This window comes from Drosophila innubila, assembly GCF_004354385.1.
Source record: "Drosophila innubila isolate TH190305 chromosome 3L unlocalized genomic scaffold, UK_Dinn_1.0 0_D_3L, whole genome shotgun sequence".
In the NCBI taxonomy this organism is placed as follows: domain Eukaryota; kingdom Metazoa; phylum Arthropoda; class Insecta; order Diptera; family Drosophilidae; genus Drosophila; species Drosophila innubila.
In genome coordinates, this window is record NW_022995376.1 from 15,861,238 (window position 1) to 15,876,439 (window position 15,202).

A 15,202-nucleotide genomic window follows, 5' to 3' on the forward strand; every position below is an offset into this window, starting at 1 on the left:
GGAGCTGAAATGCTACCAGGAAACAGGAAGCATTATCCAGCGCACCACTGCTGTCTGTTGTTGCCCCTAAACCACCACCACCACCACCACCACCACCACCACCACCACCACCACCTGACCGAGACTGGACGAGCATTTAAGTGCGTCCATGTGACGACTTCTATGACGCGGTCGACACTTTTTATTGTAAGTGCTTTGCTTTAACATTTCATTGAATGCTCTTTGCTGTTGTTGTACTTCATGGGATTGTCGTTGTTATTGTTGTGTGCATTGTTTTGTTGCTTTGCTGTTTGCTTTCAACTTGTCGCTTTTGTCGCCATCGTTGCTTATCAGCCGAGTGTCAAGCGACATTGGCAACGGCGTCGTTCTCCTTAAACTCGTCTCAAGTGCCAACGGGAGTAATGTGAAATCTGTATGAGTGTGTGCGTGTGTATGTTATACAAGTGTATACGCATGTATGTGTGCTTGTCCTTAGATAGGAGCGCGTGAACTCTCGTGATCATAAACAGTAAATACGTACTTGAAACGCAGCTTTAAGTTTGCCTTCTCAAAATAATATAAATTTAAGTATCAATGGAACATCATATAGTTTTATGTATTTTTATAGATAGCAGAATATTCTTAAAGCCAGGAAATCAAACCGAAACGAATATCGGCTATGGCTATGATAGTCGAAAATAATTAAATTTTCTAAATAAACATTATTTGAATGCAGAATGAACTAAGAGGCCACAGCATGATCAAAAAGACATTCCGTTTGTTTTATTTTCAATTATTTTCTATATATTTATTAATATCCATTTATGTGATGTATTATTCTGTATTATTTTACACCTTTTAAGATATACATTTCTTTTTTTAATAATACAGTTAAAGAAGGCAACACGTGTCGTGAAATCAGATAAAATCACGTGACTGTCTCTGGTGTACTTTGAATTGCTTGCTTTGTGGCACATTCAGAATGGCGGAAATCTTAAGCATGGCTACACTTTGCAATTGGAAATGTGCGGCAGAGACTTACTCGGTACATAGGTCTTCCACTCAAGTGTTTCCCCACGCACATATACACTAATTGCCACACAAATTACTTTTAACCAAACGGCTTTTGTGTTTTTGAAATTGCTTACATTGTAATTGTTGTTATTATTATTCCAAGGAAACAGAACATATTTAATACGAATATAAATGAATGAAACAGATTTCTTAATAACGTAATCACGACCGCTATTATATTTGTTAGGGATGAAAATTAAATTGTGTTATTTTATTTGTGATAAAATCCTACAATTTTAAAGATACAATTCCCAGCTATGTGCTTCTTCGGCTAATAGCACAGCTTGCCACCGCTTGCTGCATACAAATTGCAGTATTTAGGAGCAGTTGAGCTGCTAAGTGCACTTCAGGGTAACCTTATGCTGTTCTTTTATTACCCTGTAATCACAAATAATAATAAAAAAAAAAGGGCTGAATTCAAAGTCTCTTTAAACTTATTTCTTCATTTAAACCCGTCCATACGTAGCACAACTAAAGCAAAAAATGGAAAATTAAAGTGCAACCAAGTGAACAGTCAACAAACACATTCAAATAACCGCTGCAGAATGCTTTGAAGTATTATCCATAAAACCATTGAAAATTGTGCAGTATAAAATAATAAACGTGCTTGCACATAAAATCATTACAACGAACTATGAAGAAGGCAAAGCATTTAAAACAAGATCATAAAAACTGTTGAGCACAAAATTGGTATAAAGCAATCTTGTTACGGGACGGAGAGCTGCCACACGAGGCAACAATATACAAAAAGCAATAACGCGAATTGTCCAGAAAATGGGAAAACAACAACCATAACAACGAAAGCCACGTCAATAACGTTGCATTCTGGTCAACAACGAGTTCAATATAATGCAAGACGGCAAAGATATTAAAATTGCAACAACATGCCCATATTTAGGGTATGCCAAAACTGAGATTCCCTGCCAGCTCTAAATAAATAAGTTAGTAAATTCGTTAAAGTATTGTTTAGAGAAAAATAATAAAAAATACACCAAAAAAAATGGTGCTCTATTTAAGTTGTGGGAGTTGCAGTTCATCAGTCAGTAGGCCAACTTGGCTTTCCTGTCAATGACGATGCAGTTGCCTGTCGGTTACATTGATGTTGTTGTTTCTCTGCTGTCAGTCAAGCAGTCAACCAGTCAAACAGTCACTGGGCGATGCCGTGCACGAAATTCCGGTTGCAACAAACGGAAATTGCATTTACACGCTTGCTGGCAACGACATGCCCCAGGACTCAGACTGTCTGCCCCAGAGCGTTTCATTTTGCTTTGTTTTTTTCTTTTGTTGATTACAATGCCATAAGCGTAAACAACACATCTACACATCTTTACATATACACTCTCATTAATCCTGGCCTTATTGAACTTGGCAACATGGCCGCAAGCGTTGATAGCACTAATCACCTGATAAGAAAATCTTTCTAACCCATAACCAACTTATGTGAGGGCCAAGTCAACAACATTGTGGTCAAAGCTGATTGAAAATCCTTCAAGTTGCCCGTCTTTGGAGTTTGTGTTAGAGATGCGCATTGAGTCACGTCAATCGATAGTACGATGCTTTTAACGTCATATTTATGGCAGATATTTTATTTTACATTTTTAATTAAATGCTGCGATTTTTTATTATTTATTTTAGCAATACATTTTAATTTATTAAAATACTTTAATAAAATTACACTCATATTAAATTATAAAAATAAATGCATTTAAATATTTGACAAATGTTACTTATGACTCAAAAAAGGGTATTATAAATGGTTAAATTTCTGCCCATTGTAAAATTTGTAACGTTCACAACTCTAACCTGGTCTTGTTACTGGCACGTCAACTTGTTGGCCACGCCCACCCGGATAGCCTTGGGTGTAAAACCGACAACTAAAACAAACACAAAACTGACATTAAAAAACAACATACTATAAAAGCTTGTAAGTACAAAATATCTATTTCCAAACTGTGAACAAACAGTGAAAGCGAAAATACCCCAAAGACAAACCTACCACATATGCACAAGATTAATCGACGGGAGTTTGTGGCGTGAGTTATATAAGAGTGTGTTTGTGTGTGTGTGTTAGCCTGCCACATGCAAATAATTTGCGGCTAACTGAACCAACAAACAAAAGTCTTAACGGTAAGCAAGAGTTGGTGATAGGAAGAAAGTTTTCTAAAAACTTTTCCTCAAATCTGACACACACTCTGGCCGTTTTTCCTGTGTTGGCCAGTAAAGAAAAGAAAACGTAGCATACATCAAAGCGCCAACGAGCCGCAGGCGAAATCACCGATGGCAGATAAAGCGAGCAGCTGTCGGTTTGCTTGATGGCAAAACTTTGTCGGTCCAACTTCAATTACTTTTCCACCTGCCAACAACAACAATCAATTGTTAAGACAAATATGCCAGGAATAGACGGAAAATATTCGTTTAACAAGAAGTGGTTGATCTAATAAAATCTGACCAAAGAGGAGACAGAATTTTTAATAATTAAATTATAAATAACATTTTGAAACTAATATTTAAAAAAAAAAAAAACTAGCCGAAACCCAAAAAAAAAACTCTTGCAAATTGGTTGGTTTTCGGTTGATTAACATTTCTGGGACACCCTTGAATATTATGAAAGGCAAAGCAAAGCAGAAAAGATAAAAAGAGAATGATAAGTGTCTAAATCAACAAATTGAAAAAAATGTCTAAAAATTGCGACCATTCACATTTCATGCTCAATTGGAACAGTAAAACGGAAGAAAAATAGTTTGAGAAATTGAGCTACAAAGTTATTTTAGGAAATCCACAAAAAAAATACACTTTTCACTTTATTTTACCATCAACTTATCTCAAAAAACTTACATATATTTTTTCGTAACTTGACATCATTTAATTTGTTAAATAATCTTCTACAAGTAATATTTATTTATATTTAAAATTTAGCTTCAATGGAGGAACTAAAGACTTACTTATCTCACTTACTGATAGATGCAAAAAATCCACTTTTTGTACCATCACTTAATATAATGTTAATTGGAAGATAGAACACGATAATCTACTTTATGTACCGTTAATTGCGTGACAGTCGCGTCACGTTTTTGCAATTGAAATGCATTTGCATTTCCAAACGGCAACAAATTTGCAAAACAGCTCCAAAGACAGGTAGATCTGATAGGGAGACTAAATGGGTACAGGACAATTGGAGCAATACTGCTAGAGAGATTTTGCCATCGGAGAGCTTCTGCTCGTGACACTTGTAAATTAACTGGATTTCAAATTAAAGAGACAGGAAAAGGGGACAGCAGAAAGGGGAGACTGCAACAGCTTGGCTCCACCGTAAATGTTCAATGTTGGTAAATTAAGGCTCACAATCAATAACCAAAGTACCCAAACGACGTGAAAATGTGGCAGTCGCTTTGGCAATAGGATCCACCAACAACTTCCAAGGACGATGGCAGACCAAAGGAAATTGAATTGCATTTCAAATGCATTTGGCGCACGGCTTTGCGCTTAAAGCTGCGAATGCGTCGTGTGTTTCGGTTATACTGGTGGATTTATCGCAAGGCTTAAAGAGAATTTGTAAGCGAGAAGTTTAAGACGGTTTAGGCCAGCATATTTCAAGGAGATTAGCTTTGTCAAAAGGTGAAAAACTACAAGACACAGCAAGATAATTGAAATGCAATAATGTATATGATCTTCATAGTTATTTCCAAACTAATTCGGTTTTGACATTTAGAAGCTGAAAGTTCTAAGACTAACATCATATATTTTAATATTTACAATATTTGAAGCTATCTGCATCTATCACGTTAATAATGAAAAGCTTAATTATTCAGAATTACCCGTACTTTTCGTATTTATTTACAAATAGCCATGAGGAACAACAATTTTATAACCAAATGAACATGCCAGCAACAGCAACAACAACAATGTCGTGTCATTTGCATTGTGCCAAAAAATAATCAACTTGAAGTTTATTACATTACAAGACGTTTATGGGCTAGAGTAAACCGGCTAGACCCGGAGACAAACTTGAACAAAATGAAACGCCTTTAACCAAGCGAAAATCAAGGCGAAAGGGGAGTGTGGGGTTGACTCTGGTGGAGTGGAGTCTACATTGTAGCCAGCCAAGTGAAGGATAAAAGTTTGAGCATCGGCATCGACAATATTATGCAAGTGTTGTGCATACAATTTTTTCCTTCTGCTTGTGTAAGTTGGCCATCGCTGTTGATGCCAGCGGGAGGGGAGGAAGTGGGGTGAAGGGACTCCAGCTGGTGCATCCGGGATCGTGCACGAGGCACAACGTTGTTGCATAGTATTAAAAACGCTGCAGGCGCACTTTGCGGCAACCATAAGGCGACTTGATGCGATAATCGTTAGCTATTCTATGTAAATTGGGTTTTATTTTTGTTGCTTTTGTATGCCATCATAATGGCCAAGTGGGCGTGCTATGGTGTGGTGTTGACCTAATGGGAAACCGATAAGGTTATAACTTTAAGAAAACACTAAGCTTACACACAGCTAAATTAAATCACAGCTGGGTTCTGGCCTGGCCCAAATTATGCACATGATTGCGTTAATCAAGTTAAATTAGATGCTGTCAGTGGGGAGCAGATGGAGCCTTTCATTCATGACTCGAGTTGGGGATCTGTCCTTCGTCAGTTTCCGCTTTTCTCTACCATATTTTTGGGAGGGAGTTAATTGAACTGTAAATAGCACGCTCAAGTCTGTTTGCCTTTTTTATTAAAAATGGAAAAGTGTAAAAATAATAATAAAATATTAATGATTTATGTTAATTGTAATTGGTAATACAAAATAAAATATATTATATTAGATAGCATAATAGAAACATGCAATAATATCGCGTTAAAAAGCACATCAAATGATTCAAGTCATTGATTGTCTAGTCAAGTGGCAAGCAGCAAGATGGGGAGCCTCATTAAATTGTTAATGTGGTTGGCTTTTGGAGCCTTTGAATGTTTTCATGTGTCCTCGCTGACAGCACATGTCGCGCCACAGAGCACGAAAATTGAAATTGAAAATACAATAAGAAAGAAAAATCCAAATATCTACAAAATCAGATGGAACAAGTTACGTTCATATACGAGTGTATTCGATTATAGATAGACGATTGATGAGTATGCTCTGTGAATTTGACGAACCGAAAAGCAATTGAATTATACGCGAAGCTGCTTGTTGTGGCAGTTATGATATTTGGCGCTGCTTCCGGTAACCGAGCGGAAGTAGAAGACTGACTGGCAGCAGCCAGCTAACAGGTAACTCTCGCTGAAGCTTAATAAAGTTAAAGTTGTTAACTCGTGTGGAAGCGTGTGTCGGTGTCTGTAGAGGAACATAAGAACGAAGGAAAAACAGGAACCGTACCTACCTAACGCATTTATTTACATTAGTAAAAAATCTGTATTCTTATGAATTTTTTAAGGTTTTTTATACGGCAAATGAGAATATCGTCAATAATGTAATTTATATAATACGACTATAAACCTAAAGTGCTTTATTTATAAGTCGAATATTTGCCATTATTGTAGTTATTTAATTATTTATTGGTTTTAAACATATTTAATTTTGCTTGGATTTCAAAACAGTCATACATTTTAAATGTAAATTTCAGTTACCAACACAATAAAATCGATAAATATTTATAATCGATAGCACATGTATAGCTCACACGAGCTGGTTCTGGTTCCGTTCATGATGCAATTTCATCATGTTTCCGTTCACAAGAACTATTACGATTGCCATTTATGCCGCAAAGCGTTGGTTTCTTTTGCGAAAAAATGGAAAAAGTGTAAAATTAATTATTTCAAATACAATATTATTTTTTAAACTGTGATTAAATATAGAAATGATAGATTGATAGTGTAAAAGAAAGAAAGTAAAAGGTGGAAAAATGAGCGGAAACAATGCAAAAACAAATTTAAGCGCAGGTAAAATTTTCACTTGACTTAAATCGCGATTAGGTATACTATTAATTGTAATTATTATTTGTGTTTAATTTGTGATCTGCACAGGAGGAGGATATGGCAGCCAGATGGGGCAGCCGACAAGCATGGCAGTGCACATTCCCAGCATTGAGGAGAAGAACAAGCAGATGCAGCAGGAGACGATGATGGAGAAGCTGCGTGCCAAGTACAGGAACAAGCCGAAAACCTACGAGGAGATCAAGAAATCAGTGCGAATGTACTTCATTGAGAAGCACTATCCGTTGGATCCACTCTGCAAGGCGACGCTGCAGTCGGCACTGGACAAGCTGCAGCATTATATCAAAGTCACCTCCCGACACGGCCTCGTGGAGCGTCTAGAGAGCCTGTCCCGACAGCTGGGACTTAAATTCATGGAGGATCAGCAGCTGCTGTTCATCTCGACGGACATGTTCTATGTAGAGATACTGCTGGATGCGAGTGGCAACCTCAACGACGTCAAGGTCCACCACGAGTGCAAGAGTGAGCAGCAGTCCAATTCCAGCTCCAGCTCCACTGAGCTCCTCAACTGCCTCAAGGCAGGCGACTTTGCTGACTTCACAGTGCAGCTGGAGGGACTGTCCTCCATCTACCAACTGAATGCGGAGCCCAAGGTCAAGAAGAAGGCATTTGTGGCACTCCAGGCCATGGAAACAGACATCTACAATCTCTACCAGCAGCAGCTGCAGTGCCAACAACAGTTGGGTGGCATTAGCGATAGCTACCACATCATGAACAGATCCGCAGTGGGATTGGTGCTGCCACGACGTGGTGGGCATCCCATGAAACTCACCTACTTCTGTCCTCCTCTGCACCTCGTGGAAACACAGGTGAAGGGGGAGAAGTCGTCCACTGCAGTGGGAACTGCCAGCAGGGATTTCAGCATTGAGCAGGTGATGAAGAGTCCAATTGGACTCAGTGCCACCCTCAATCTGGAGGGATCCTCTGCGAACAAACTGCAAATCCTGCCAATTGTCAGCTTCACCAGCGAGTCTGGACTCCCCTTGGAGCTGCCCTCCTATGCACCGCTCACCCAAAACAACTCCATGTTGATGCCGGCCACCTACGTGCTCCGTCTCAGCAAGCCCATGCCAGTCTGCATCGAATCTCTGCGGGCTTTGGCTCTGCCTGGTCTGGGAAGTCTGTCGAACGAGGGAGCGACGTCTGTGATGAATCTCATTGTACAGACTGCTTCGAGACAGGCCATAAGGAGCATCCACGTCCAGAAGGGCCTGTATGTCAACCTGCCAAAGGAGACGCACTGTTACTTCCTCACGGATAACCGCAGGCTGCAGGGCACCATGATATCGTCATTGCAGTTCACGGAGCCGGCACAGGTGCCTAGGATCATCGCATTCCTCAAGAAACAGGCTCTGTTCTACACACTCCTGGGCAGCTGCGTCAGGGAACAGCAGAAGCAGTATAATGGTAAGTAAATCAGGAGTTCGGGAGACATAATCTTATCTTCTTTTGCTTTCAGACATGGACAGCACTGTCATCTTGGAGGTAACTGCCGTCTCGCTCACCCAGATCACTGTGGAGCTCCAGCATCCGTATGAGGAGTCCCTGGCTACAGTGGACTTTCTGCTGGAGGAGGGAGAGGCCACCTGCACCATCTACTGCCTCAACAATGACTACGAAGCACTCTCCCAGAAGCTGACCAGGACAGTGCGTCAGGTGGTGTCCATTCCCATGGTTATATACAAGCTACTCAAGTGCTGGGATGAGGAGCATCTCCAGAAGCTGCACGGTGTACCTGCTTTTGGTGCAGGGACAGGCAGCGGAGCAGCAGGTGGCTTCAGTGGCACTGGAGGAAGTGGAGGAGGTGGAATGCACGGTACAAGCAACTTTGGCCAGTTTGCCATGGATACGGGCACGGGCACAGGCTCTGGGGAAGGCAGTAGTGGACTTGGCGGTGGCTTCAGTAGCGTGAACAATCTGAAGATGGACTCAAAAGTGCGTTCCTTGGCGGATGCCTTTGCTGCCTCCACTTCGGCGGCTGCGGCCATTGCTGGAATCATGAATCTGAAACGGGAGACGGATCCACAAGCTCCCTCTGGAAGCAGTCCCATTCCCAGCCCATCTGCTACTGCGTCCAAGTCTAGCGATCATGAGATTGCGGACAAGTACAAGAACATTTGGAAGGATAAGACACCCAACCTGAAGCACTGCGTCAGCATCACGCCCATCCCTGGCGATGGCAAGACGCCTCTCCAGCAACAGCAGCAACAGGTGGATGTGCAACGCACGGGCGGCATTGAGATCATTCCATTGAATGCACAAACCAGCGTAGGAGCCACTTCAAGTGCTCCAAGTGGCTCTCCAGCCACTACCATCACCATAACTCCAATCACTGGAATCAGTGGAGGCCAAGCAGGCAAGGAGACATCCAAGGAGCCCAAGAAGTCTGTGTCTGTGTCGAGTGCCAGTGGAAGTGCTCCAAAGCGACCTCATGAGAGCAGCTCCTCCTCTTCCTCGTCTTCCACTTCGTCTTCCTCTTCTAATTCGAGCAGCAGCAGCTCCAGTGACCCACAGAAGGAGAAGAAGCGCAAGAAGAAGAGAGATGACTCTCCCATGGGTCCACCTGAGAAGATCTATTCACGGCAGAACTCGCCCGCAGCTGGCGGGATGGGGATCGGCATCGGGATGACGGATGCTTCAGCTGGCAGTGGAGTAGTGCGAAAGTTCTCGTCTCCCTCAGCGTCGTCTTCATCCTCACCCAAGGCAGGAGTCGGAGCTGGAGTAGGAGCGGGAGTAGGAGTTGGAGCTGCTCTTGGCCTGATGGCGAGCCAACCGTCGGCTCGTCCCAGTCCGAAGCACTCGCCTGTCTACAGCAGTCCCAAGCACAACAGCAACACCAACACCGCCTCCAACAGTCCCAAGTCGCCATTCGGCACTCATTCGCCCAAGCATGGATCCTCTGGCAAGCCGAGCATGTCCACTCTCAAGAGCGCCACGGCGGCCACAAGCCTCAGTCCCAAGTCGGAGAAGTCCTCCTCTGGCAGTGGGGGAGTGAGCTCAGGTGCAGTTTCCCTGGCTGTACCGCTTCCTATGCCTACAGGCACACCTGGTTCAAGTGCAGGGACTAACCCCTCCATGATGAGACCCGTGCCGCCCTTGGCCAGCAGCAGTGGACAGTTGCCGGTTGCCATCAAAAAGGACAAGTCCATAGGTAGCTCCACCTCATCCTCCTGCTCGTCACTGGCATCGGGAGGAGCATCTGGAGTCGTTGCTGCTGCAGTCGCCGCCCTCAAGAGTTCCCAGCAGCATCAGCAGCAACTGAAGTCGTCTGGCCAGTTTATCGCATCTGGCAGCGGGTGGCAGCCTGGGCAACTATGCGACGCCAGCGGTGGCCGCCTTGGAGCTCAATGTCCTGCGCAAGGGCATGGCGGGAGCGGGATCGGGATCTGGAGTGGGTGTGGGACCGGGAATGGGCGTGGCAGCGGGAGCGGTAGGTGCGGTAAGTCCGTTTTCAATTTATGAGTAGCTCTCGTTGTGTGCCCACCTCCGCCTCCACCTCCACCTCCCTTCACCTCCAACTGCACCTCTTAACCCGTAGTTGCCTGACTCTTTATTTTTTGTTTGAACCTACAACTTGAACTAAATTCAAATTGAAATCTGAATAATGTATTTAACTAGTGCAACCTTATTGAATAATTGTAATTATTATTAATATTAATCGTAGTTCTTGAACTCTAATTTGAATTGATTTCTGATATTTCGTTTGTAAATATATTTACTGCTATTTTCTAATCGCATCCGTTTTATTTTTTCTTAATAATCCCTGTGCTGGGCTATAATCGCAATAAGGATTTTCCCTTCCTACTTACGCAAATATAAATAGTGCACGTTTTTGTTGGTTTTAATCCTGTTTAAAATGCAATTTCCCGTCGGTAGCAAACTTCTTCACATTGTGTTAATTAACAGACATGTAAAGTGTTTGATTCAACTCTGTTACTAACAGAAGTGTTAAATGTAAGCAACAGGACATTCCATTGCCTTAACATGGCACTTTGTTTTTTCCGATCACTCTGGAATAAAGCTTGAATTCGAATTGGAACTTTCTCTATGTAATGTGAACTGTTAAAATGAAGTAATATTTTCCTTGTAGTTATTATACATATGTATTTTGGAGCTTTTGATAATCTGACTAAATACTAACGGGTTTCTCTCTCTTTTTCTCACTTGCCTCTCTCTCCACCTTTCTCTCTATCGTTCTCTGTCTCCTTCCGTCTTGCATGACACGGGAAAACGGGAAATGTTTAACCCTCTATCGACACTTGTGCTTCTTTTTGACACGTTCTACGTTTGATTGTTTTAATTTGCATTTTCGGTTCGTTTCTCGTTCGTTTGTCTTCACACACACCTACACACACGCACACAACCACGCGCTTCCTTTGTCAGGTTAGTTTGATGACGTCGACGGCAGTTTCGACGGCAACCATTCCAACCACAGCAGCAACATCATCAACAACAACACCATCAACAACAGCAACAGCAGTAGCAACAGTGGATTCATCACTCACAGCAGCAACAACAGCAACAGTGGGAACGGGACTGCGAGCGGCAACACCAACAACAACAGCAACAACAACAACGGCAACACAGCAGCAACAGCTGCAGCAGCAACAACAGCTGGCAACGGGAGCACATAGTAGCGACAGTGGCAATATCAGCACGGGAATGGGAATGGGAGCGGGAACGGGAACAGGCACTGGACTGTCCACGGAGTACATGGTGAAGCCGAGCAGCCAGGAGGGCCTTAAGCTGACCATCAATAAGACGGGCAGCAGCAGCAGCAGCAAGAGGGAGAGCAAGGGTGGAGCATCTGGCTCATCCTCCTCTGGCAGCAAGAAGCAGCACACGGGATTGAAGCCTGGAGTGAACAGCGGACCAGCCTCAAAGAAGGCACACTCATCAGGCGGAGGCGGAGGAGGAAGCAGCTCCAGTTCCAGTTCCAGCAAACACCTTTTCCAAAAGGCCAACTCATCTGGCAACCTGAGCAGCAAACTAAGTGGTTCCTCCAGCTCAGGCGGTGGTTTGCCTCTGACCAAGAGCAACAGCACCAACTCCTTCCAGGAACATGGCGCACCCAGGCGAAGACCGAGCATGTGCAGCCTGGGAAGCAGCAGTGGCAGTGGCAGTGGCAGCGGAGGCCCAACTGGAAGTGGAGGGCAGCGCAAGACACCATTAGCGGGACCTGGAACGGGATCGGGATCTGGATCAGGAGTGGGGGGAGTGTCGCCAGCTGCGTCAAGTGGGTCAATGTCACAGCCGCCACCACGTTTCGATCACCACACGGACATGATGACCATTCTGCAGTATGCGTCGCCTAGCATGGCTGCCAGCATGGAGGGCTTCATTAAGGGATTGCACAACAAGTTCCAGATACCCAAGTTGTCGCAACGCACGAGCAGCAGCAACACTGGATCCGGACCAGGAGGAGGAGGGGGACGCACCACGCCCAGCACAGATCAGACAACAGCGACAATGTCTTCCTCCTCCTCGCAGGAGCAGCAATCCAATCTGGAATTAAATGCCTTATCAGCTGGAATCAGTGCTGGATCCAGTGGACAACAGAAGCCAATGACAACTGCTCCTCCAGCAGCGAATGATTTGCCTTTCAACTTGGGCAGCACTGGAGGGTCAGGATCAGTTCCAGGTCCAGGCGATGGTATTGACGAGGAATTGCTCGCCAGGTTGGCAGGCGAATGACATCTCGACTGGCAATTGACATCTTCTGCGATCATCACTTAGTTTGTTATACTTCATAAATATAATCATAAGAGATTTAGGTAGACAGATATGATAATATAATAATACGAATTTAAAGAATTTTCCAATTAACAATTGTTTGCAATAGCAAAATAAAACTGAATCTCTTCCCTTATGCGATTTATATGCAATCAAATACAGCGTTTAAAAATGTCGATAACGGGGAATCACACAGTTAAGGAAAAAGTTGAGGTATTCCAGTTGGACAATAGCTAAAAATTCAAATATAAAGGTGAATCCATGGTTAAATTGAGAATTCAAATTGAAAATGCTATAAAGACAACATACAAGTGTACCATTTAAAGAAAAGGGTACATTGTCTTTTAAAATTTGGTACGAAATGGTTGCTGTATTTGATAACGCCTGCAAGGTTGCTGTCTGTGCTACGAAAGTAATATTTCGAATATATCGATAAATGCGATATATGACATTTAGTGAAGCATATCAATATTTGGTCACCCTGATAAGCCAGTGGGGGCGCCACTGCTGCTAACTTTTTAGAGGAAAAAAGCCGTTTCTGGCTGAAAAATAAATCGTAATTGGTTTTTGTGGGCACTTTTGCATAGTTTTACTAAAAATATTAATTGCAAACCTTAGCTGAAAATATATTTTAGATAGCCAGTTTGCCAGCTAATAGCAATTTTGAAATTTTTCTAGCAAACGAGCTCTGAGAATAGCCAGAACTAGCTATAAAATAGCTAAGTTGGCAACAGTGGTGGGCTAGCAACATGTGTGTGGTATTTTTTTCTTGGCAGTCGTGAAAAGCTGATCGAGGAAAGTAGTTGATCTTTTTAATTTGTGAGAAGAAAGAACAAAGAATAGTGAAAAATGTGCAGCAACTACGAAGGATACAAGTCGCCGCTGAGCAGCCGCTATGCGAGCAAGGAGATGCAGTTCCTGTTCAGTGACCAGAACAAGTTCTCCACATGGCGGCAGCTGTGGGTCTGGCTGGCCAAGGCGGAGCAGCAGTTGGGACTGGAGATAAGCGAGGAGCAGATCACGCAGATGGAGCAGCACATCAAGGACATCGACTTCGATGCGGCGGCTGCCGAGGAGCGACTGACACGACACGACGTGATGGCCCACGTCCATGTGTTTGCCCAGCAGTGTCCGGCAGCTGCGCCCGTCATCCACCTGGGTGCCACCTCCTGCTACGTGGGCGACAACACGGATCTCATCGTGCTGCGGGATGCACTCAAGTTGCTGCTGCCGCGACTGGCCACCATTGTGGGGCAGTTGAAGCAGTTCGCCGAATCCTACAAGGCGCTGCCCACTCTGGGATTCACGCATCTGCAGCCGGCGCAGCTGACCACGGTGGGCAAACGGGCCTGCCTCTGGATGCAGGATCTGCTGATGGACGAGCGGGCACTGCGCCGCTGCCTCGAGGATCTGCGCTTCCGGGGAGTCAAGGGCACGACGGGCACACAGGCCTCGTTCCTGCAGCTCTTCAACAACGACGGGCGGAAGGTGAAGCAGCTGGACATGCTGGTCACCCAAATGGCCGGATTCAGCAAACCCTATGCCGTCACTGGCCAGACCTATACCCGCAAGGTGGACGTGGAGGTGGTGGCTGCACTCGCCAGTCTGGGCAGCACCATCCACAAGATGTGCTCCGACCTGCGCATCCTCGCCTCACGCAAGGAACTGGAGGAGCCCTTCGAGACGACACAGATCGGTTCATCCGCGATGCCCTACAAGCGGAATCCAATGCGCTCCGAGCGCTGCTGTGCCCTCTCCCGCCATCTCATCACACTGTTCAGCAATGCCGCCAACACCCATGCCACCCAGTGGCTGGAACGCACCCTGGATGACTCTGCGAACCGGAGGCTGACCTTGTCCGAGGGCTTCCTCTCGGCGGATGCGGCACTGCTCACGCTGCTGAACATCTCGCAGGGACTCGTGGTCTATCCCAAGGTCATTGAACGCCACATTGCCCAGGAGCTGCCGTTCATGTCCACGGAGAACATCATCATGGCCATGGTAAAGGCTGGTGGCGATCGTCAGGTGTGCCACGAGAAGATTCGCGTCCTCTCCCAGGAGGCGGGTGCCCAGGTGAAGCAGCACGGCAAGGACAACGATCTGGTCGATCGAGTTCGCAACGATCCCTACTTTGCCCCCATCCTGGATCAACTGGGCGACATTCTGGATGCACGCACCTTCACTGGCCGAGCCAGCGAGCAGGTGGACGAGTTCCTCGAGGAGGAGGTGCAACCAGTGCTGGCCCACTACGCAGATGCCCTGCGAAGCGTCCAAAATGTCCAGCTGATCATTTAAGCCACATTCTATTATTATTCCTTAAGCTCAAAGCTCAAATACACTGTTATTATATTCCAAATGGAATAATCTATGCGTAAACATGTTTACCTGACTCTTCCTCTGTTCCCTTAACCCCTCCCAATCCAATTGCGGTTATCGCAGCTTAC

General features: G+C 44.5%; 3 protein-coding genes across 3 annotated transcripts; all 3 read left to right on the plus strand.

The window, feature by feature from the left end:
* The first annotated feature begins 6,919 nt into the window (after positions 1-6,919).
* LOC117789083 (mediator of RNA polymerase II transcription subunit 1-like) lies at positions 6,920-10,610 on the plus strand. The gene is given in 4 exon segments (XM_034628111.1): positions 6,920-6,971; positions 7,056-8,432; positions 8,485-10,292; positions 10,294-10,610. Coding segments are annotated over 4 exon segments (3,420 nt in total). The 5' UTR covers positions 6,920-6,934; the 3' UTR covers positions 10,492-10,610.
* A 967-nt stretch (positions 10,611-11,577) lies between these two features.
* On the plus strand, positions 11,578-12,808 carry LOC117789085 (mediator of RNA polymerase II transcription subunit 1-like). The gene has a single exon (XM_034628113.1). It carries the CDS (start codon positions 11,688-11,690, stop codon positions 12,717-12,719), a length of 1,032 nt encoding a protein of 343 aa, XP_034484004.1. The 5' UTR covers positions 11,578-11,687; the 3' UTR covers positions 12,720-12,808.
* A 699-nt stretch (positions 12,809-13,507) lies between these two features.
* On the plus strand, positions 13,508-15,134 carry LOC117789084 (adenylosuccinate lyase). The gene has a single exon (XM_034628112.1). It carries the CDS (start codon positions 13,608-13,610, stop codon positions 15,051-15,053), a length of 1,446 nt encoding a protein of 481 aa, XP_034484003.1. The 5' UTR covers positions 13,508-13,607; the 3' UTR covers positions 15,054-15,134.
* Positions 15,135-15,202: the final 68 nt, after the last annotated feature.